Below are 21,957 nucleotides of genomic sequence, written 5' to 3'. Positions count from 1 at the left end.
AATTTTTTTCTTTTCTCATTCTCTTTCTCTTCTTTTATGAGATCACTATAATCAGTCCATTTAAATTGTAGGCTCTAATAAGAGTTGTTCAGAGACGTGACGTACACCAGCAGCACACAAAACAAAAAATTGGTGTGAAAACTACTATACAGATCAACTATTTCCATTCGCTTCATCCGAACAAATAAATATTGTACAGGCAACAAACCCTCAACACTGCTTGGATCGGAAACCAACCCAACGTAATGGGACGAAAACTGCTGAGGAATGAATAGTGTGAAAGAGAAAATGAAAGAAAGAGAAGAAAAGAATATATATGCCTCTACCCCCCAAGATAAGATAAAAAAAATATATATATATATATATATAAAAATAAAATAAAAAAGGGAGAGAGAAAGAACCATGACTAGCCATTTTCATTATGAACCTGTATGCGTTCCTAATGATGAATATTTCTTTTGCAGCTTCCCTTTGATTTGTCTAATCTTTGCTTCCACCCTGACTGTGAACCCAATCTTTGTTTCCTGTCTTGCCTTAGACCTTTCTCTGGTCCACATGAATCGGTCCTCCACATCTTTCTTATAGTGCTTGATTTCTTGAATGACATGGTGATCCATGGGGTTGAATGATCTCTGAAAGGAGATGTGGGTCAAATAGGGGAGATTGCAAGCAAAGGTTATCAGAAGTGTGACCCACCAATAAATTGGTGCCGGGGCCAGAGCTTCTACAAGGATCTGGTAGGCATTGCCGGATATGATTGGAGACACCATTCCATAGAGGAGTAAGAACAGATACCAAGTCCCTATGCTGCCCCACACAAAGAGGTGCTGGATCCACGTGAAGTGGCTCATTGTGAGGGCAATTTGACAATTGACAGTCCAGATGATGCAGGTGAACATGGTAGTCCCCACAGAGGACATATCTGATGTCTGCCCACCAGCACGGAATGCTTGGTCGTAAAAGATGTTGATGTTGAGGAAGAAAATGATTAGTGATGCATAAAGACCATTGGCCATCCAACCCAGGATCCTATACCAGTCAAAGAATACATTCCTGGGTCCTTGCTGGTACAGTGCTGGAAACTGCAGATTGTATATTTATAGTAAAATTAAATTAAACGACCATCCAATGCCAGATTAAGCACAGTAAAAAAAGAAATTTTACAACAGCCATGTAGAAAGCTAACCTGTAGGCAGACATCAGAGGAGACATCTTGTTCAAAGACACCCAAAGATATGACCGGCAAGGATGTCAGGATAACATTGAAGAGAAGCATGTACCAGTCGTCATAGACAGATTGCCCAGAAAAGCTAGTGTACGCCTCAAAGTAGAATAGGGTAAGACCAAATGCTATATTCTTGTAAAAGAAATAGCAAACCTGAACACAAATAAAATAAATTCCAAGATTCAACATAACAAGCCAAGACTACAGGAATAGAATGTCTCCCAAAGATAATGAAAATTAGGCAGTTAAAAAGAACAAAAACTAACTAGAAGTGGCATGTCTTACCATCTGGGCAATTCTCCTATAGCACCAGTGGCCATGAACAACGAGAAGTCGCTCTAGAAACCGAAATTGTGCAATGGAGAAGTCACTAGCCATTACAGCCTGCACATAGCTGAAAGCTTCTGAGATTGCCAGAAGTGATACATAGCATGCTTTGATAGGATTGAGAGAAATAAACAGATGCAAGACCATCTTTGCACAGCAACGAATCTAGTAGCTTTTTTCAAAACACTGATGGCATTAAATTTCTCATTAGCTCAAATAAACTATTAACATTAAAGAAGTAACTCCCAAATTCAATAAGTACTACAAATTCCTTATCAAGCTACAATCTCGAATGCTGTTGCTTCTGCTTCAGGACAGAAAGTGCTAACAAATACAATGGGAAGAAGACATCCACACACGTGGCCACAAAATACACTAGGACAGAGAATTCCAATTCAGTTTCCATGAAATATTAACATTATCAAATAAGCAGGAATGATGAAAGTAACTTAACAACAAAAAGTTACCATAACTATAGCTAAAACTTAATCGAACTCCATGAAACAACTCCAAGGAATGCTCAAATATCCAACAAATACTTTCTAGGCCAACATCCAGATTCTGGAAGGCCAAAGCAAAGATTTTGAAAAAATAGAAATACAACTATGTGCAATACCAACCTGCATTCCTTCCACTCCACTAATACCAACCCCAATGTCAGCCTCTTGAATCATGCCAACATCATTTGCACCATCACCTATGGCCAAAGTGGTCTTCCCAGTCCCCTCTTTAACCAACCTTGTGACCTGGTCAAGAAAATTTATAAGGTAGATGAGACAACAAAAAACGAAAGCCAACTGCTTGTATGTGATAACAACCAAAACTAACAACAACTCTAGGATGAAAAAGACACTTATAACAGATAATAAGTTAAACATACCAGAGCCTTTTGCTTAGGTGAGACCCGACAACATATTACAGATGCACAATCAACTGCCAAAGCCAAAAATTGGTGCTTAATGTCTTCCTCCAATGCATAAGAAAGACTCTTCCCATCAATAATGAGAGCAAAGGCAGCATGAGGGTCTTTTTCAAGCTTCACCATTTGGGAGGCATTAGTTATTTGCATCAAAATATTCTCTTTGACAGCCTGACCAGTCATCAAACAGAGCAACAAAGCCTAACATGAAATCAACTTCCTGCAGGTTGTGTAAGGTATTCTGGCAAACCATAGCAAGCATGGATGATACAACAAACAATCCCATACCTTCTTGTTATCTTGGGTTAGAAGCTCTGTATTTGGGGTTGTTATGGTTATTTGTCTCATCCCCTGTCGAAGAAGACTGCACGCAAATCTGCAATACAGGAGCAGAGGTTAAAAAGCTATCGTCTTCCTAATGCCAGTGAGAAACAACGACATGATTTTCGGTAGAGAAAGGGCCTACCCTATGTTGATTGCAGTTTCCATCTTATCACCAGTGAGGATCCAGATCTTAAGACCAGCTTGGGCTAGTTTATCTATGCACCGAGGAACCTTTTCAGGAGGAAAAAACAACAGTGGAGAAAAATCACTACGCTGAAGTTAATAATAATCCTTGTTAGACATTCACATTAAGCAAAAACTTACCCCTTTCTGTAATTTGTCCTCAACTGCTGTTGCACCCACAAGAACTAAGTCTTTCTCCATAAAATCCGCAACACGTTCAAGGAATGCCTCTCTTTCAGGGCCTATAGTTGTCTTTGCTTTCAGAAATTCATTGTTCCAAGCAGTGTACTCTGATTCTTCAAGTTTCCTGTATGCGAGTACCAAGGTGCGCAACCCTGCTTCACTATACTCAGTTAGATGCCGACTGGTTTCTTCCTCATATGTTCTTCCATTTTTTGACAACCGTTCGAATATAATGCTGCATGAACCAGAGTTGTTTATTGAAATATTGAACGCCTAATAAAGGCCTCAATGAGTTGAACAAATAATTTGAGGATGGGGAAAATAGAAACAGAGGACATGTAAATCAGACCTGTCTGCACCTTTGCAGAGGAGAAGAATCTGCCCGTCTTCATCACGCACTATCACAGACATTCGTTTACGTTTACTACTGAATTCCAATAAATTGAGAATTTTGAACTCCCTGATATAGAATTTCAGATGAAGATGAAAGTGACTTAGAAGAACAAGTGTGAATGTAATCGAATATTCATCTTAACTTAAGTAGTTGTTTTATAGGTTCTCATATTCAAACTTTATTATCATTACCTTTCAACTGGCTGTCCAGTGGAAGAATATCTTTCTCGGATGAAGACACTCGACTGTGTCCTCTTACAAAACTCAAACCCAAATTCTCTTGCTGCAACAAGGAAAGCTCCTTCATCGGGTGATTCTGCTTCATAATTGAAGCTTCCTGTTTCCTCATTAAGCTCAGGAATGGCTGTGTGACAAAGTGCAAGAATCCGACAGAATAGCAAAATAACATCTGAGTTCACTTCTCTTAACCAATTCCCACCCATGAGGCGATCATCCTCAAAGCTGAACCCTTTAATCTGAGGCTTCTGTGACTTCTCTACTTTTGGGCTTAATCCACTATCCAGTGCAATCTCTGTAAGACTAGTACCAGTCTCTGCCCATGAAGCCCCATCCCTGGGGCTTTCAACAGGAACAGAAACTTGTGGGTTCTGCCCATTGAGATCTGCTGCAATAAGCTTTGCTGCTGCAATTTCAACTTCACTTGAACGAAAACCATATGAAACCCCAGTAATAGAACACTTAAGGAAGTCCATCTGATTGCATGTCAAAGTGCCCGTTTTGTCTGAGAGAATGGTATCAACCTGGCCAAGCTCTTCATTTAAGTTGGACGTTCGAGCTTGTGCAGTGTCACCAGTTTCCTCATCATACATTTGAATGTCTTGATTAATGAACATTGCTTGCAAAACCTTCACAACCTCAATAGAGACATAGAGAGAGATTGGTATTAAGTAACCATAAAGTATGAGAGCTGTGACTAGATGAAAAACACCAGATAAAGCGGGCCTCTGTGGATCATATAAATTTGAGGTGTTCTCTGGTTGCAAGTACCACCAATTAGGCATATGAAACTTTGTTTTTACAGCAAAACCAACAGAGCTGATTAAGGAAATAAGAACAAGAAGTGTAAAAAGGATGTATATGATTTGGTCCATTTTCCTCTCAATTGTACTCCTCTTAGATGGTGACTTGGTTGAATTCTGCATGACTTTGCTATCATGACCAGTAAATATCACCACTCCATAAACAAATGAGGTGTTCCTGAGCTTTGAATCCCTGAGGAGAATCTGACTAGGATCAAGAGCATAAACCTGTCTTTCATACTCAAAATTGCCCACAAAACTGTAAAGGTTAGGGTTGGGGTCTTCACATCTGATTGTTCCAGTAAAATCCTTGAAAGTCACATTTTCATCCAGAGGCAGGGTTACTTCTAAGGATCTCTTTACCTTTAAGTTTGTCTCTCCGTCCAAATTCATGGTCTCGACATAGCATATTCCATCATCATAGCTTGAAGACAGCAAAAACAAATCAGCCGGGAAGAACTGATCCTTTTCAATTTTGACCACGTCTCCTACCCTAATTTTTTGCCAAGTTTTGTTAATAAACTGTCCACCCCCTTTATGGATGCTAACTTTTCGACTATTTACCTTCATATCTTGCATAAACCTACGCCAATCTTCCAAAGCTTCTTTGGCCATACTTAGCCCAACAACAAAAGCCAAAGGAGCAATCACACTAACAGCAGAGAAAGGGGCAAGTGGGGTAACTGAGAGAATAGCTGTCAAGAGGAAGTAAAGATTGGCAACTCGCCGGAACTGTTCGAAGACTGCCTTGGGAAGGAAAGTCACTACATTATATTTGGTGGTCGATATGTAGTTGGATGGGTACTTGAGGGGTTTCCTTCGGTGCATTCGAGGCTGATTGCAGTAAACTACTCGAGAAAATCCAGGTCCTAGAAGGGCATGCCCTCCGCCATCTGACTCTAAGACAGTTGGCCTGATGCAAGAGAAGGTATAGAGATTGCTCCATCGGAGCCTCTCCTTTATCCTGGATGCTCGAGGCATCTTCTTTTATTGTTTCCTCTCAGACAGTTTCAAAATTGAAATTGAACCATCCATAGAATTGGTGTTTGCTAATTCCTCCAACAAAGAAAGAATTCCATAGGCGTGAGGCATTCAAATTGTATATTTCCGTAAGGTATCATCTGAAAAGGAAAAAATAAAAAATTCACAATTAATGAATGTGAAAGAAAAAAACCCGCGAGGGGTACTAATTCAGCCACAGCAAGATTAACAAAATGAGCTTTCACGCAGAAAAACAAATCGGTAAAATAGGGAGATGGCAGCTGTGACACTCTTTTCCCACTTTCAGTCACCTCTAGTACGAAATTAATCCTTCCATCTTCCAACCAAATAAACAAAACTAACGGTTCATAGAGCACCTCCGCTTTAAATGCATCTAATCATAATTTCTACTGAGCCATAAAAAAAAAGTGGTAAATCTGGCAAAATCTCACTCCAAATCAACAAAATCCTCCCGATTACCATAGTGAGAAAAGGTAACTGAAAACAGGAAGGAGACAACGAAACTCCAGACCCGCAAACACCAAATGTCTCCACACATCAGGCTCTTGAGCCAACTCCATCAATTCTTCCATTAAAAGTAACCAAGCTCAAGCTAAAATAAAAAGCACACAACAAGCAAAGACAAAAATGACCAAAATTTAGTTGAATTCGAACGACCGACGCCCCTACAAACGACCCGAATTGCAAGAAACAAGTAATGCACATCAAGCCTGGCGCACAAAAACCCCGAGATCAAAGGTAAATAACGAGAAACATCCCGCATGAGAATCTCCAGCTGAATAAAAAAGAAACTCAAGACGGAAAAGCAAAAGTGAAAAAGCAAAAGCTAGAGTACCTGTAACCATGAGGAAGAAAAGCAAGAAAAACCCCGGCCGGTATCCAACAAGTCAGGAAGAAAACCAGATCGACAACATTGGCATTCTCCAGCGGTCGACCAGGCGCTGAAGGAGAGGCCAAGACGGCGAGGAGTGGAAGAGAAAAGAGGGGAAAAGAAAACAAGAAAAAGGAGAAAATGGAGAGCGCTCCCCAGTCTCCTCGTTCGAACCAATACCAGAATTTTTCGGCCCCCTCGTCGGTTATTATTTTGACGTATCTATTTTTGTATTTTGGCCTAATTAATCTAAAAAATAAAAGTTAAATTCCCGATTAAATTAAATCACAATAAAAAAATAAAAAAAATCCATGAGCCGGCGACACAGCTGAACTAGTCGTTATTTGAAAACGCGGTCGCCCTTATCCTACGTGGCATTCCTGGACTTAATGCAATAATATATCTAATTGGTAGCCATGAGAAAGCTATGGCCTAACTAATCTAATGCTACTTGTCACATATAAAACCTGTATTGAGGCGTCGCATTTGTTAAAGATAAGGTGGTTATCCCTTAAGTTGGCTTGAGCTCGACTGATGCTCAAGGTGACTGACGTGGGACGTGTTGGGCCCACTGACCAAGCCTTCGAAATTATTAATTAAGCTTGAGCCTAGGGTTCAATGGATACGGCCAGAAACGCGCCTTAGACCACTGTTTGGACATTTATCATATGTCATCTTCTCTTCTCACAAATATTTAATATTTTATGTATAATTTTTAAATACATCTAATAAAATTCATTATAATAGAGAAAAAATGATTTTTTATTTTTTAAAAAATAATTTTCTTTTATCTTTTTTTTTTTACCAATTTCACTTAAATTAGGAAAGGAATAGGAGTCGGTTCTCATTTTTTCTTATGTCTTCTTTCCCGATTCTTGTTTTCCATTAGATCTTTCACTCTTCTGTCGTATTTTTCATATATACATTTATATAACTTTGGAAAGGTCTTAGAGTCTAGTTTTTAACTAACAAAAAATTATTAAAATCAATTTTTTCTAGAAAGAGAAATCGACATCTGAAGTAGCAAAGGTAAAGTAGTAGAAAAGTTTCGTGCTGCAGTAGAGAACTTTAACTTTCGAGCCATTTTATGACATCAAGAACAAGACTTTATATGGATAATTATATATCAAAACAAATATCTATAAGTCTTATTTTCTTACCTAATTAACGAATTATCAATCTGAGTTTTTTAGATGGAGATATCGATCTCGAAAGAGCCAACGGTCATGTTGGCCATGGAAGAAAGGGTACTCAGTTCGACCAGATTATATAGTCCAAAATATATCAGATAATTTATCTCAAAAGAGAAGTTATACTTGGATGAAAGGTATTTAAGTCTAGTTTCAATGGGAGAAAATTTAATGTCAATCTTATCTATATTTAAGGAGATATTTGCATTGCAAGAATCAAAGATCATGATGGTATCGTGTTGCATGCAAAGATCCAAATTTAAGCCAATTTTTTTGCTTCACTTTTTTAGTTGATATTATTGATGAACAAAACTAGGAAAATATCTCATGATCTACCCTTGGAAAGTTTTTTGTTTGTTAACTAACAATATCTAGAAAGAATCTTTAGAAGATCATCTTATTTTCATAAAATTTTCTTGATTTATTTGTCAAAGAGAAGAAGTGATCTTATTTTGAATTATGGCAACTTTCCAAAAAAGTAGTTACTTGATTTAATGCTGAAAATTACAGAAGTATCTATGTATGGAGATTCTGATCTAGGATCAGATTTCAAATGTGTGTTTCTTTTCTAGTTATGAGAAATCCTTATAGCTTATCTCAGCCTATCACTTGGTGAAATCCTTTCAAGCTATTACTGGTCTAGGTTCAAACTTTGCCTTTGGCTTTTTATCTTGCCTTTTAAAATCTGTTTTATTTTGTAATTACATCTCTACGCGTGGACTATATTCGGAAACATGACACTTATGTCATTGAATGCTAATTAGTTGGTTTAATATGGCTAGCTCTCGGTTTGGTGTCTAAATTAATCATTGATGCATTAAGCGTGGAAGCAACATCCACTATTGTTTTATCCACTCTTCTCTGTTTTTTAGAAGACCTTGCAGGTGTTCTCAGAATTAGCAACACTCAATTCAGTTTCATTTTTAGAAGATTAACCGCACTGGGTTCAACTTATTGGCAGCTTGTTACTTGATTCTTGCTTATTATTTAGTGCATGTCTTACTTATTCAAGGATGGACTTGCTACACATTATCTCATGTATCCTTATTACTCTTAAGGACTTTTACTCTCTATCGGTTATCTGCTGTTATATAACAACATATTTAGTATGTGTTATTTGGGCATTGGCTCATTACCCATTTGCTATTGTGTCTCTTTGATTGAGACATTATTATTGAAGAAGATTTCCTTGGTTGCTTGCCTTGGGTTCATTACTTGCTAATTGTTGTTGGCTTTGGTTCATTGGTTCATATGATAGAGATTTACATTACTTAGGAAAATAAAGCACATGGTGGCCCCATCATTTTATCTTCCTTTGATTCTCATTACCCTTTTATTATTTAGCAGCCTTTCTCCTACCGTTCTTTATTTGATTCTCATTTACATCTTTGGCCAACCCTTTTTGGAGCATTGCTTTGGTCGATCCCTTTTATATATTGGTACACTTTGATTTTTTTTATCATCGTCTTGTGAATGACAGACATTACCTACTCTAGTGATTATTATCACTATATTTGTTCAGAATCATTGAGGTTGGTTTCAACTTATCATCCATTTCTACCCTTTGAGAGTATGTGCCTGGTGTCGTACTTATCCATGGGACATCATGATAGAGGATCTTATTACTATCTTCATGTTATTTGTTTCAAGTTGGGATCATTGTCATTACCTCCCAATTTGAGGGGGAGTGTTATAACATATGAATATGTTGGAGGGTCATTGATGTAATTACTTTATATTTTTTGTTTGTTATTCACTCTTACTAGGGTGAAGGGTATAATTATAATATTATACTTTTATGATTTATAAATAGAGTTTTAAGGGAGAGGGGTTTCGAACAATTCCATAACCATAATTCTCCAACCTCTTTCTCCCTCTCCAAATTCATTGCTATTCTTCTTATCCTTATAAACCTTTTCTCCACGACTCTCCTTTTTCTTCTCACTCCTTAATCCTCTTCTACTTTGATTATACATCTAAAATCCTAAGTTTTAACAAAAGATATGTTATTAAAGAAGATTTACAATACAAAATATTTTTTAGTTGGATGAGTTTTTTGTTATGGTCATGTGGAGCCCAACTTAGGGTATGGATAATGAAGTTCAACCTGCCTAGTATGGGATAGATTTAAAGGCTCAATTTTTAAGGTTTCATCAACTCTAAAGTTTTTAACAAATTGGCTAGGTACCTAATATTGGTATCCAAGTAGGCAACTTGTCATGTTTTAAAATTTCGAGGGGGCAACCTATGAAAAGGACCACTTGGTGTTAGAGTGGAAGACATCTACATCCATAGGTTTTCCTAAAGCCACAAGTTCATCAACACGTGTTTTAATAAACTGCATATAATTGGTAATTGATTGAGATCCATTAGCGTCATGCGTGAATTGTTCCTTGATCTACTTGATGTGACCATGCAAAAACCAGACATAAGTATAGGCCACAGTATCCCATGCTTCATGAGAGGTTCTTGATCGAGTGATAAACAAAATGAGAGATGGCATGAGAGAGCCGACAAGAACACAAAAAATTATTTTGTCCTGACGAAACCATGTATGATATTCGAAATTGGGCGAGGCGAGATTATTGACAGTCTTTGTAGCTAAGGGCGCATGATGAGAACCATCAACGAACTTGTAGAGATCATAACCAGTAAAAATGGTTTTCCATCTGAAGCTTCTAGCAAAGATAATTGGTGGATGTGGGTTTGATTGAATTGTGGATGTTGATCATCGTAAGGTGTTTGGTTGGGTCATGGGTATTAGGAATGGTGGCTTCAGTTTCTTCAGGAGCCATGAGTACAAACTTGGATGACAAATAAATAATAAATTTATGTTGAAGAGAAGGTTACTGTTGAGATATGTTAAAACTTAGGATTCCATGATGTATAATAAAAGTAAAAGAGGATTAAGAGGTGAGAAGAAGAAGAATTGTGGAGAGAAGGTTTTAGGAGGAGAAGAGGAAGAGTGACGAATTTGGAGAAAAAATGAAGAATATTAGGGTAATGGGCTTTTCCAAACCCTCCCCCTTATATTGTATTATAGATATCAAAAGTATTAATATTATAAAAATACCTTTCACCCTAGTAAGAGTGAATAAGAGACATAAATCATAAACTAATTACATCAGTGCCATCTTTATGAGATGACTCTTTATTTTACCATCATGCCACCACTCTGTGGGCCCGTGAGCCATATCTTCCAACATTCCCCCTCAAGCTAGGGGTGAGAGAACATCATAAACGCCCAACTTGTTGTAAATGGTATGTAAGATCTTCTAGTATAAAATGGCAGTCCACTATATCTTCCAACAAGATAAATATGAGATAAATATGATGTATGTCGTAAGTCGAGCAAGAAGTTGTTGAGTTGTCGATGTAGAGGGGAGGGTAGTGTGACTTTTTTTTTCTCACACTTGTGAGAGTCGCAAGTGGGGTTCACATGGACGGCATGTGCGTCGTTTGGTTTCGACCTTTGGCGGAGTTAGAATTGGATCTTCGTAGGGACTGTTGGGGTCGGGTGTCGAAAGGCCAAGTCGGTGGATCAACTGTGGTCATCAGTAGCTTTTTGAGGCTCCGTCGGAGTTGGGTCACCTGATGGCGGTAGTTTGGGCGATTCAAACGAGAGCCAGAAGAGGCTGAGCCAACGGATCACTGGTGGCGAGATGCACTGTTATAGTAACGAGCACAAGTCTGGGACGAAGTCATTCACGACAACAACAGAGAGGAGAAAGAGTCGAGAGTTGTAGAGCGGGAGGGACAAAAAGTTGCGGCTCTGCTTCTTCAGAGACGAGAAGGAGGATTGTTCAAAGATATCGATCGCTCTAATACCATATAGAAGAATTAGAAGGAAGAATAAATGTTTCACCGTGCTTGACATTCATCAATACAAGTATTTATAGGTTACAAATAGATTAAATTCTACCTGAGATTACATATCTATCATACAAGATAAGGATTTTGAGATTACCGATAAATATTATCTGTTATCTCTATCAGTTCCTTTCTCAAGGGAGGGGAACCTCCCCTTTGCTTCCCTTCTTTGATGCTAGTGGGGAGGGACTATTACTCCCCTGGTCTTGACAGTTTGATGTTTTCTTGTTTATTTGAGTATCCGTGTGATATTAAGATCTTAAAATCTCATACATTAACATCATGGTTTTTCTATTTAATATTTTTTAGCTCAACCATTCCACCTTCAATAAAAACTTCCTTTTCAATTTATAGTGGGTCGGTTAGGAGTTAAGGTTGCAGACTTCAGAGCTCTCTGAACAAAGTAACAAATACACCATTAAATGGAGTTCAAGGTTGCTGACTTCGGTGCTCTCTGAACAAAGTAACAAATACACCATTAAATGACGCTTAAATGCAATAGCAGAATTTGTTGAATATCCAGAGTACCTCCAGCAAGCTTCCTCCTTGATTTTCTCCGCAAACAGCCAACTGCAAACGAGATAACATTATTAAAAGACCTCGTAAGCTCCAGCAATGGGGACCAGACTCAACCCAACCACCTTACTCCATTTTAACACAGAGCTTAGAGAACTTAGATCAGTCATGATGCCCACCCTGTACAGTAAGTTGGTATGGGAAAATCAGACGCATCGTTTTTCAAGCCTGTTCGTGCGAGGGACAGCCCATGAGCAGAGAAGAAGCACGTCCGCAACATGGGGAAAAGCTCGTTCGTGGGTCCTCCGTGCACTCCTGGTCTGTGTTTCTTAATATCCAGAGGAAAAAAATATTCGTGAGCGACTTTTTGCATGGAAAGACTGACACTTACCACCGAGTAACATCATCGAGCATTATTTGAATCTTGCGCTAGGTTAATCATATGATTTGGGACGAGTCCAGTCAAATTTACTTGAAACAGAAACTGTCTTTGAGACTTTGACGATCTCTCAGCATTTCACCGAACACCTTTAGGGCGATTCTTTTCGACAGGAATTTCACTTTTTCTCCTTCGCTTTTATCGTTCCGATTCGAGTTTGGAGTTTGAAGTTTGAACGCTCATGGGAAGAAAAGAGATTCAAAATTCGATGTGCTTTCGTCTGTACGAGTGTTTATTTAATGTTGCTCAAGTACCCCATTTAATATCGCGCCAGTTCATTTCAGCACCGACTCCATAAATGAGATCTGCTGCTGCGAATGAGTTTCGGAGATTGGTCGCGGATCCAGAGGTTGATCGGGTTGAAAAGCGGATCCGATTATTCAAAATTTAATCCGTATCGACTGAGGAGTTAATCGGATTTAGACTAGAAAAAATTGGGTCGGGAGGTTTCACATTGACATTGCCCTAAAAGTGGTAGTCATAGTCGGGTCGGAGTCGGATAATATTCGGAGGCATGTATGTAATATATGTTATAGGATAATCGGGTCTTTGTGGGGTTGTTACACATATTGAGCTATTTTTGGTCCGTTAATTGGGACGAAGCGATGTAAATAAAGAGAAGTTGGAAAAGAATGAAGGAAATTGCATCAGCAGTCAGCACAATCATATCTCTTCCCCGTCAACTAGGAACTATATCTCTCTCTTTCGCTGTCTCTCCTCTGGGCATCGGCTCCTACAAATCCAAACGACTCGTTCTTCTTTTCCTCCTTCTCGCTCTTCTTTGCGCCATTGCCGCCTGTCTAATCGCTTCTCGACGACTGTTTGTTTTCATTTCTATCTGATTATTCGAGGGATTAGACTCTGGTGGGTCTCACAGTCTTCGAGCAAGGCCCTTCAATCAATTTTTCTTTTCGGAAGGCCTTTTTTATCTCCTCGCCTTCAAAGTGGAATCTGTGTACCTCTGTGATTTTGTGATCTTTAGTCTTTCTGAGTGTCCTTCTGGTGTGTTCAATCAAAAATCTTGGGCTCTTTATCGGAATAATGACATCTGTTAAGAACAACTTCTTGCCCCCTTCTCTGGTTTCCAATTTGCAAGAAGCTCTTATGAGTAGGAAAGGTAATAACGACGAGGAACAGTCGAAATCCGGAGAATCAGAGCCTTCTTCGACGGATGCTGGGCCGGTGTCCGTTGAGACTAATATAGGCAGTTCTAAGCCCGTCGTGCTTGTGACAAATGGGGACGGAATAGAAGCACCCGGTCTGACGCTCCTTGTCGATGCTTTGGTCCGTGATGGACAGTGCGATATTCACGTTTGTGCTCCTGAATCGTAGGATTCTACTCCTCTGGATAATTTCTAATTTTTATTCATTTGCAACGTGGTGTATTTTTCGCTCTTTTTTGTTTTTATTTGAGTGTTGTTCTTCTTGACTGAAGAGATAAATCTGTCTCTGGACACTCGGTGACAATTCGCGAAACACTTGCTGTTAGCTCCACCGAAATCCATGGCGCGACGGCTTTTGAAGTTGCCGGTATAATTCGCTCCTGATTTGATTATTCTCAAAAATAGAATTTTCCGTTTTTAAACTACGAGAGTTACAGTGAGAATATCATATATGTTTAATCGGTTCTTGAAGGTCTCACCGGTTACTGCATCTTTACGAGAACCTTTAGTCAGATCGTTATTGCTTAAAATCCAGATAGGTTTTTAAAATTGAATTGCTGTTGGTAGGGACTCCTGCTGATTGCGTCTCATTAGCTTTATCGGGGGCATTGTTTTCTTGGTCGAGGCCTGCTCTGGTATGAACAAAATAAGTGATATTTTAGTAATGCTTGTCATTTTGAGTAATTGTTATGATTTCTATTATTACGATCAATTACACATTTGACTTGAAAATTCAGGTAATCAGTGGAGTTAACAAGGGAACAAGTTGTGGTCATCACATGTATGTACATGGAATTTTATTTCACCATTTTGTGAATTTGCCACTAATTTCACTTATATTCTAGCCACCCATTAACAAAAAAAAAAAAATCTTACTTCTAGATCTCTTTGTGTTCCATTTCTCTTAACAAAACACCCATACAGATTCTACTCAGGTGCAGTTGCTGGAGCTAGAGAGGCTTTAATTGCAGGTGTTCCTTCTCTAACAATTTCCTTGAACTGGTAAGTGAGACTGGACTTTGGTCTCATCCGAGAATAAGCTTATTTTATGGTTTTCCAGTTATCTTTGTCTTTTGCATGATGAGGTTTTGTTAATATAGGAAGAAGGATGGAAGCAGTGATAGTGACTTTAAGGATGCTGTTGATGTTTGTTTGCCATTAATTCGTTCAGCCCTTAGGGATATTGAAAAAGGAGTATTCCCTAAAAGCTGTTCACTTAACATAGATGTTCCAACAAGCCCTTCTACAAACAAGGTTTGTGATATGAAGCATTCTCATTATTTTTTCTTTTGAAAGTTCCATCAGAAAATAGAACAAGTCCAGTACTTAAAACATTTATTACTTTGTTTCTTGGATCCTATGGTCTAATTCTTGTAATGATATCTTGTGCTTGTTGTATAGTGTTCTCATGTATTTAAGAGTGAAGTTTAGTTCCAGTTCATCTAGTTCTTTGGTGTTAGTTCATATGCTGATCACTCTTAAATATATGCTTTCTGTAATTTCCCACAAGAACAAATAGTACTTAAATCTATGACAATCGAATGATATGTTATCCTTGTCCTTAAAACTTTTCTCTTAATGATGAATTTATTAATGAAAGATAAAGTTAGTTCTTATATCTGAGTTCACCACCAATTGAGGAGGAAGTTTGTGAGATCAAACAGGGTTTTCTATTGAGCAACACATGGACCACTACTTACTTGTCTTGTTAGAGTATGACTGGATTCCTTATCTTGTTTCAGGTGTTTTTTGTCTTAGCATGGCTAATTTCCTCATTCTGTTCAGAAGCTGGATATTTTGCTCCTAATAATGTGAAGCTTTTTTTTAAAAATGTCATTACCTTTTTGGTTATCCTTGTTAGGACGGAATCTCTCTCTAGATAGATTGGGCCTTCGGCTCAATGACCACATGGGGGAAGGGTTTCTAGTGCGAGGTCTTCAATTCAAGTTTCTCCAGTGTTTAGGGTGTAGCATGCGTGTATCAACATTAAAAAAGAGAGCCTCTAAATGGTTCTACATCTTCCTTAGACCAAGTAATAAATTGATGTCTCTGATGTCATACTAGTCTGATTATATCATTAAAAAGATTTCCAGTGCTATTATATGTTTTTTTAACTAAGTTATTTCTGCTAATAATAGTTAAAACATTACATTACAAATGGAGAGGCATGCCTCAAACTAAACATCGAAGAGAACAGAGTGCTATTATGTGTTTTCTGTATGATGGGTAACTAATTCAGAGTAATGGAGAAAGGCTACAGAGTTAGCCTTCCTAATCCAGGGAGGAGAGGGAAAACATAAAGAAATTTTACAACAGAAGAGAGCAACATCAAACCAAAAAAAGAAGCCATTAAGGACAACAAAGCAGAACCTCTTGTTGCTCTGATGCATCTGTAGCTGAGGAATCCACAGCATGATTGGCTTTTTTTTTTTTGGGGTGGGGGGGGGGGGGGGGGTACCAAGGAGCGTTGTCCATACAAGAGCACCAACTAGTGAGCTCCTTGGAGCCCCTTTCACTTCAAGTGGCAAGCTGAAGTTGATTTGGAAGAGTTAAACCATGCATCAAAGAGAAGCCTGCCTTCGTCATCTTTTGATTATGTGTCCCACTTGAACATGTCCAGAATTTTTATCAAAATGGATCTTCAAGAAACATGGGGGAGGGGGACCTAGTAAGAGTTTGAATTGTCAGACAAGCTATATCTTTCTAGTTGAGACGAATCATAGTTCTAGGGTAGTCGTTAAACTCAAGGAGAAGGACTCAGGCAAGTGTGTGATGGGTCTTCTAACAACTCCATCTGATAGGGGATTTTTTTATGTATTGTATAGCTCTTGTTCTCTTTGTATATGCCAAAGGGAAGCAGATAGCATCGATCTCCTCAAAAGCTTGCCTTTGGCAGGCGCCTTTCTTCATCTTGAAGAATGCAAATCCAAGTCAAAATTTTACCTTAAAAATCTTATCAAGTGCTATTATCTATCTTATTCGTCTAGTGGTACATTGGGTAGACATATTGAGCATTGAACTTGCTAGCATATTTTTATGGGGAAACCACCTCTTTGTCTGCTGTTTTCTTCCCTCTGGGATCTAAGATGCCTGTTTTGTTATTTCGGGTTCCATTACTGCTTCTTCCTCCTCTCACATCCCACAGTGGTTCTTGGCTTCTCCCATGGTATGGTTGGGTGTAATCTTTGAGAGCTCCCTTCTTCAGCATCTCTTGGGTGTGTTTAGAAGGATCACAATAGTAAAACTTTAATTGCTTGAGCAGGATGATTGTGGCATTGCAAAGTTGATGCACTAGGTGAGTGAATATCTTTACGTGAATATATTGAAACTAAGCTTCTTCCTTCCAAATAACAAGCCAAAGTTAGGGGACCTCTTCCCGACTAATAAAAATAGGATCTTTCCAAACCCACATAGGACTTCTCTCTGACTACTATTACTTTCAAACAACTAGCCCAATTTGTGTGCACATGTATAGCCACAGAATGGTGGGATTTTTTACCCTCCAACACTTACCCATACCTCTAAGCTTAAATAGACAACTTGACCCAGGATGTGGAGAATATACCAATGAAAAATGCATTCATGGGCCATGAAACACAAGCAGATGGGCTGGAATTTGCTTTTATGCCATTTTGAAGTTGGAACAGTTCCTCCAAATGATTAACTGAAAGTAGAAAGTCTCCTCCCTAGTGGCAAGGGACAAGATCTTTCCAAGTCATTGCAAAAATGAGACCTACCTTTGTAATTACTTCACCCCTCAAAACAGATAGCCTGAGGCATGGAATGTTTTTACAATGCTAGAATGGTAGGACTTATTATCCACCATCAAATTGAGATCTTATTGGGTTGCAGGTTGTCTCCTCCAATGGGCACCTCTTGAGGTTAGTTGGAGGCTCATTCTTAACAGCAGCTCTCCAATTAACATTGGTGCTGTGTTCCTTTCAGTCATTCCAACTTGATTGAGGTGAGTTATGGTCTCTTTTTTTCCAGGCCTAGACACCTCCCTTTATCCTCTCTCCACATGGTGCTTCCTCCATGTCTTTGATGAAGTTGTCTATGTCCTCGGCTCCTTGCATCACCCAGCTGATTTCTTGGGTAGGACACCCTGCAGCATATTCTTGTAGGAGACTCGTCTTAAGAATTCCTTGTTTCCTTTCTGTTTTGCTGTCTGTGTATCTTTGCCCATCCTTTTTGTCATAGCTTTGCTAATCCTTATTTATATCCTTCTCTTTCAAGAACTTTTGTTTCTCTCTCATAAATATAATCTCTTTCTGGTTGTCCAGCTTTAAAAATGTAAATTTAGGTCAGATTTAATATTGCTTGGGCCCTTCTAGCCCAAAGACTTTGTTTTCTTTGTTTTATATAGAACTCTTTGGTTGGTTAAGTTACTGGTAACAGATAGGAGATGGCTTTCTGGTTCATGATACTTAGGCCTTGGTCTCAGTGGTCACTTGGGGGATTCATGAGAAGAGTTGTCACTTGATCTATGGGGTAGCTCATGAGAAGAGTTGTCTTGGGTTCAAATCTCACCTGGGGTTAAGGGGGAGTGTGCCTATGTTCAACATTAAAAAGAAGAAGTGAAGGGAGGGATATTGGGTATATGCATTTTCAGAAGAAAAGGATATCAGATACTTGTGAAAAACTATGCTGTTGTGATCTTATCCTTGTTCTTGGTTGCAGTTAAGGGAAGGTGTTTCTTTTGAAAATGGAAGGTGTTTTTTTTAAAGGGAAGGTGTTTGTTTTGAAAAGGAAAGGTCTTTGTTTTGAAAAGGGAAGGTGTTTTTTATTTTTTGAAAAGAGAAGGTGTTATTGCCCTTGAGGATACTTTGTGATTGTTTCATACTACAATCATTTCTCAATTTTTCTTCTTTGGATGGCCTCACATCCATCCAAACATTGTCATGGAATCTCTCATTCTCTATAAATAGTTGGCACATTGTCTAAATGCTGTCAAGTAGAACTTATGTTCACTTGTTCTGGGATGTGCCTACATCTAATAACCTAGTACCTTTAAAGCAATCCGTTACCAGTTACCTCATCCCTGTTTCGCTATCACAAACAGCTTTTATAAAGATAAACATAGGGCAATCAAGGAAGAAATCAATCCCAATAGTTTGTATTAATTATTGAATGATTATGTTACATTTTTATTAAATATTAAAGCTAATTCTAATGTAAATTTCTGGAAACCACCCCAATTTACTTTAACAACATCTTGTTACTACTGCTGTTTCAGAAATAAATAGCAGATCTAAACATCATCATGGTAAGTGTATATACAGAGTCGAGTAACATTCCCTGCTATTGTCTGATTGTTAGTGCATCGTCTATATATTATCATATAAAAGAAAAATATAGAATATGAATCATGCCCACTTGATCTAGTTTTCAAATTATACATTGTACAGCCAATTATGAGATTCAAGGATTATGCTTCCCTGGCTTTGAAGAAGATGTTTCTGAATACCAAATCCTGTCCCCAGTCCCTCCCCGGTGCCCCCCACTTTCTCTTTCTTGTGTATACACGAGCAGATCAGCAGCTTAATTTGGTCCATGTGGATATCTTTCTTTTTAATGTTCTTAATCCAATAAGTTTGTGTTTTTATGCTCCATATGATTAGGGTTTAAAAGATATTTTGCTAATTCTTCTCATTATTAAATGATTCTGATTAGATGGGATGGAAGTCTATTTGTTTTTGTTGAGATTTATTGGTTCAAGTCTCGAGGGTATGCTTTTTCCCCTTTATCCTTCTTTGTTGCTCCCATTTCCTGTGTAATTGCTGCCAAACCATGCTTTCTATGCATCTCTCTCTCTTTCTCAGGCACATGGACAACATATATTTTCTCATCTGATACTGGTGACTAGCCCTGTTTATTTAAATGTTGATGTCGCATGTACCAAGTCTCATACCTAAAATAGAAAGCTCTGGTTTTCATTACCTCCACCAATGTGTAATCATCTTTCCTTGGGGAGTTCTTTTATTTTCTCTTCAACAGGTTTCTTGCATGTAAAAACAGAGAAGTGTCTATCTGAATATTTGGTGTAGCATGTCATGTTGGGAAGGACCAGTGACTTGGTAGTTTGGAATTCTTAATTTAAATAGTAAATATTTATTGCTTATGTATGTTTAGTCAGCATTTCAGTTTCATGATGATTTTGTAAATTTGAAGTTCTTTGTTGGTGCATGTTCTTGTTGGATTTGTGATCTTAATAGGGTTTCAAAGTAACAAGGAGAAGTTTGTGGAGGTCCACACCAAGCTGGCAAGCGGTGTCAGGAAATCGTTATGCAGGTGCTGGTAATTTCATGTCAAAGCAACAGAGCCTAGGCATTCAGCTTGCTCAGCTCAGTCGAGATGCCTCTGCTGCTGTGAGTTCCAAGATTGTTGCAATTGTCTGCTTTTTAAAATGAGTTTACCTTTTAAATGATGAGAGGAATTTAAAAAGGAATTTGTCATGCAGGGTGCTGCACGTAGAATCACTACACAAAGGAAGTCAGTGGAGATTGAGTCAGTCGCTGAAGCAGGGAAACCTGAAGCAAAGAAAGGACAAGTTAAGAAGTACTTTCGTCTGGAGACATAAATTGGAGCTCTTGCAACATTTACATCATCTACTTCAAACCCTATCTTGGATACGGTGAATTCTTCTTTGTTTGGAAGAGATCTGGTTTGTGTTTTAATTAGTGCATCAATGGCAATTTGTCTATGGGAATATTTACTCAATTACTAATGCAAAGTGTTAATCTAACATGATAACGCAGTGTTTGTAACGATAATAAAAAAATCATTCAATTCATTATGGAACTGCATGTGGGGTACCCAGATTGGCAAACTTGAATCTTGGAAGCACTGTTGTCCAGTTGGTCATAATTTGTGCTGTTGCTTGAGAGTGACTATCAACACAATCTATGCCATAGATATTTTTCTAGAGGATTGTTTTGGGACTTAAGTGGAAAGAAGAATAATTGGAAAATATTTAGGCTTGTGGCCTAGCAGATCAATCCGAAGATGCACCATATGTATGGTAAAAGTCTATTTGATGGTTGAAAAGCTAAACTATCATGCTGGTTGCAATCACTAGGAGTTTCCTAAATGTTGTAAAACAGTGTAGATGGATAAGAAACATGTATTTTGTCTTCCTTTTCAGCAGCAAGTGTTATGAATAACATTACCTGCAAATAGTAGTTTCAAACATGTTCTGAAGTAATGGAAGCACCACTACATTGTGTGACAGTTTCTGCACCAAGAGAAAGAAGACACAGATGAGGATCTCGATTGCAGGGCACTAGAGAGTGGTTTTGTGAGTCAACTGTCAATTGATTTTTTTCTCATTATTCTTCTGGTTCCAGTCAATAGTGTACTTTTGAGGCTGATTCTTATTGTGTACAATTCTCAGGTCACAATTACGCCTCTGTGTTTATCTTCATATACAGAGACAGAAATGCATACTTCTGCATCTGACTGGCTTACAACAGCTCTTGCCCCGGAGGAATAAAGCTTTGACACCAGGGGTAGATTTGTATACACTAGGAGGTGGATCTCATTTACTGCTGATTTTTAGAGTGCATTTTATTCTTATCCATGCTGATATTTATTCTCTTTATTTTTTTTGGGTTCTTCTTCTTTTTTGCGTTTTTTTTTTCTTCTTTTGTTTCTCTTTGTAATTTAATTACACTCAAGTATTTCTCCCCCTGCTAATGTAATTTTTGAATGTGCAAGTATTGGAGGATGTTTGTGTTCCTAGCAACCAGTTACATGTTTCATGACCAAACTGAGATTAAACTCCTCCATTTATTTGTTACCCACAGTTTGGTTCAACTGAGTTGCCAACAGGTAACCGTGCTTGCTAATTGTTATTGAACAGATAATCGAGTCTGATCCATAGCTAAATGTGTAGGGCTTCTTTCGTCATGGCACACGAAAGCAAATGAAAAGGTGAAGAAAATATGTCATTTTTATGTTCCGTGTTTGGATCGGATGTACTGATTCACGCACAGGGAAAAGAAGGGGCAGATAGAAATCTACGCAGAGCGCTACCTGAGTTAGATAGCTACCTGAGTTCATGCGCCGATGACCTCATCCCTGACCTCTCTCTTTTCTTTAATTCTTTTTTCCGGGTTTCCTCCTCCACCTCTCCGCATTGATTCTCTCCTTTTCTGAGTTTTCTGATGATCAATTATCCCGCCGCGATCGGAGTCCGATCGTTAAATATGAATATTATGAAATATGAATGGTTCCACAAGGTTTCGGTCTCCGATAATGCGAAATCCGGTTATGGGAGGGTGCGCCGGAAAATTGTGCAAAAGGGCCCCGAC

General features: G+C 38.4%; 2 protein-coding genes across 5 annotated transcripts; one reads left to right on the top strand and one right to left on the bottom strand.

Annotated features, from left to right (window-relative positions):
• Positions 1 to 149: 149 nt before the first annotated feature.
• LOC137949520 (probable phospholipid-transporting ATPase 4) lies at positions 150 to 6,628 on the bottom strand. The gene is made up of 11 exons (XM_068795583.1): positions 6,432 to 6,628; positions 3,747 to 5,715; positions 3,511 to 3,621; positions 3,120 to 3,396; positions 2,938 to 3,026; positions 2,760 to 2,847; positions 2,433 to 2,642; positions 2,173 to 2,298; positions 1,511 to 1,609; positions 1,187 to 1,378; positions 150 to 1,082 (listed from the first exon to the last, which is right to left on the bottom strand). The coding sequence occupies exons 2-11, from the start codon at positions 5,573 to 5,575 to the stop codon at positions 420 to 422; spliced, it is 3,684 nt and encodes a 1,227-aa protein (XP_068651684.1). The 5' UTR covers positions 5,576 to 5,715; positions 6,432 to 6,628; the 3' UTR covers positions 150 to 419.
• Positions 6,629 to 13,173: 6,545 nt separating this feature from the next.
• On the top strand, positions 13,174 to 21,371 carry LOC137949847 (uncharacterized). 4 transcript variants are annotated; one of them, XR_011111900.1, is made up of 10 exons: positions 13,174 to 13,810; positions 13,918 to 14,012; positions 14,213 to 14,280; positions 14,383 to 14,426; positions 14,570 to 14,647; positions 14,746 to 14,899; positions 19,861 to 20,013; positions 20,106 to 20,279; positions 20,877 to 20,942; positions 21,039 to 21,051. XR_011111900.1 is itself a non-coding variant. In XM_068796057.1 (10 exons), the coding sequence occupies exons 1-10, from the start codon at positions 13,524 to 13,526 to the stop codon at positions 21,135 to 21,137; spliced, it is 1,134 nt and encodes a 377-aa protein (XP_068652158.1). In that variant the 5' UTR covers positions 13,174 to 13,523; the 3' UTR covers positions 21,138 to 21,371. The 4 variants fall into 4 exon arrangements, 3 of the variants coding, with proteins under 3 accessions (XP_068652158.1, XP_068652156.1, XP_068652159.1); XM_068796057.1 differs by having other exon boundaries at positions 20,106 to 20,195; positions 21,039 to 21,371; XM_068796055.1 differs by having other exon boundaries at positions 20,106 to 20,219; positions 21,039 to 21,371.
• The last annotated feature ends 586 nt before the right edge of the window (positions 21,372 to 21,957 follow it).

The sequence above is a fragment of the Aristolochia californica genome, unplaced genomic scaffold (genome assembly GCF_029961685.1).
Source record: "Aristolochia californica isolate CCGP_79_NKW_82.1479 unplaced genomic scaffold, dmAriCali1.0.hap1 SCAF_14, whole genome shotgun sequence".
Lineage (NCBI taxonomy): Eukaryota > Viridiplantae > Streptophyta > Magnoliopsida > Piperales > Aristolochiaceae > Aristolochia > Aristolochia californica.
The sequence above is the reverse complement of the archived record's forward strand: the minus strand, read 5'-3'. Positions and strand labels throughout refer to the sequence as shown.

What these genes read in the sequence shown, in the direction of transcription:
- LOC137949847 (XM_068796055.1), top strand. Translation starts at nt 13,524, where the DNA reads ATGACATCTGTTAAGAACAACTTCTTGCCCCCTTCTCTGGTTTCCAAT. An exon ending in ACAAGTTGTGGTCATCACAT is followed by an intron (nt 14,427 to 14,569) that starts GTATGTACATGG and finishes ACACCCATACAG; the next exon opens with ATTCTACTCAGGTGCAGTTG. An exon ending in AGAAGTACTTTCGTCTGGAG is followed by an intron (nt 20,220 to 20,876) that starts ACATAAATTGGA and finishes ATTGTGTGACAG; the next exon opens with TTTCTGCACCAAGAGAAAGA.
- LOC137949520 (XM_068795583.1), bottom strand. Translation starts at nt 5,575, where the DNA reads ATGCCTCGAGCATCCAGGATAAAGGAGAGGCTCCGATGGAGCAATCTC. An exon ending in TAACCCAAGATAACAAGAAG is followed by an intron (nt 2,643 to 2,759) that starts GTATGGGATTGT and finishes ATGACTGGTCAG; the next exon opens with GCTGTCAAAGAGAATATTTT. An exon ending in CCTCTGATGTCTGCCTACAG is followed by an intron (nt 1,083 to 1,186) that starts GTTAGCTTTCTA and finishes TACAATCTGCAG; the next exon opens with TTTCCAGCACTGTACCAGCA.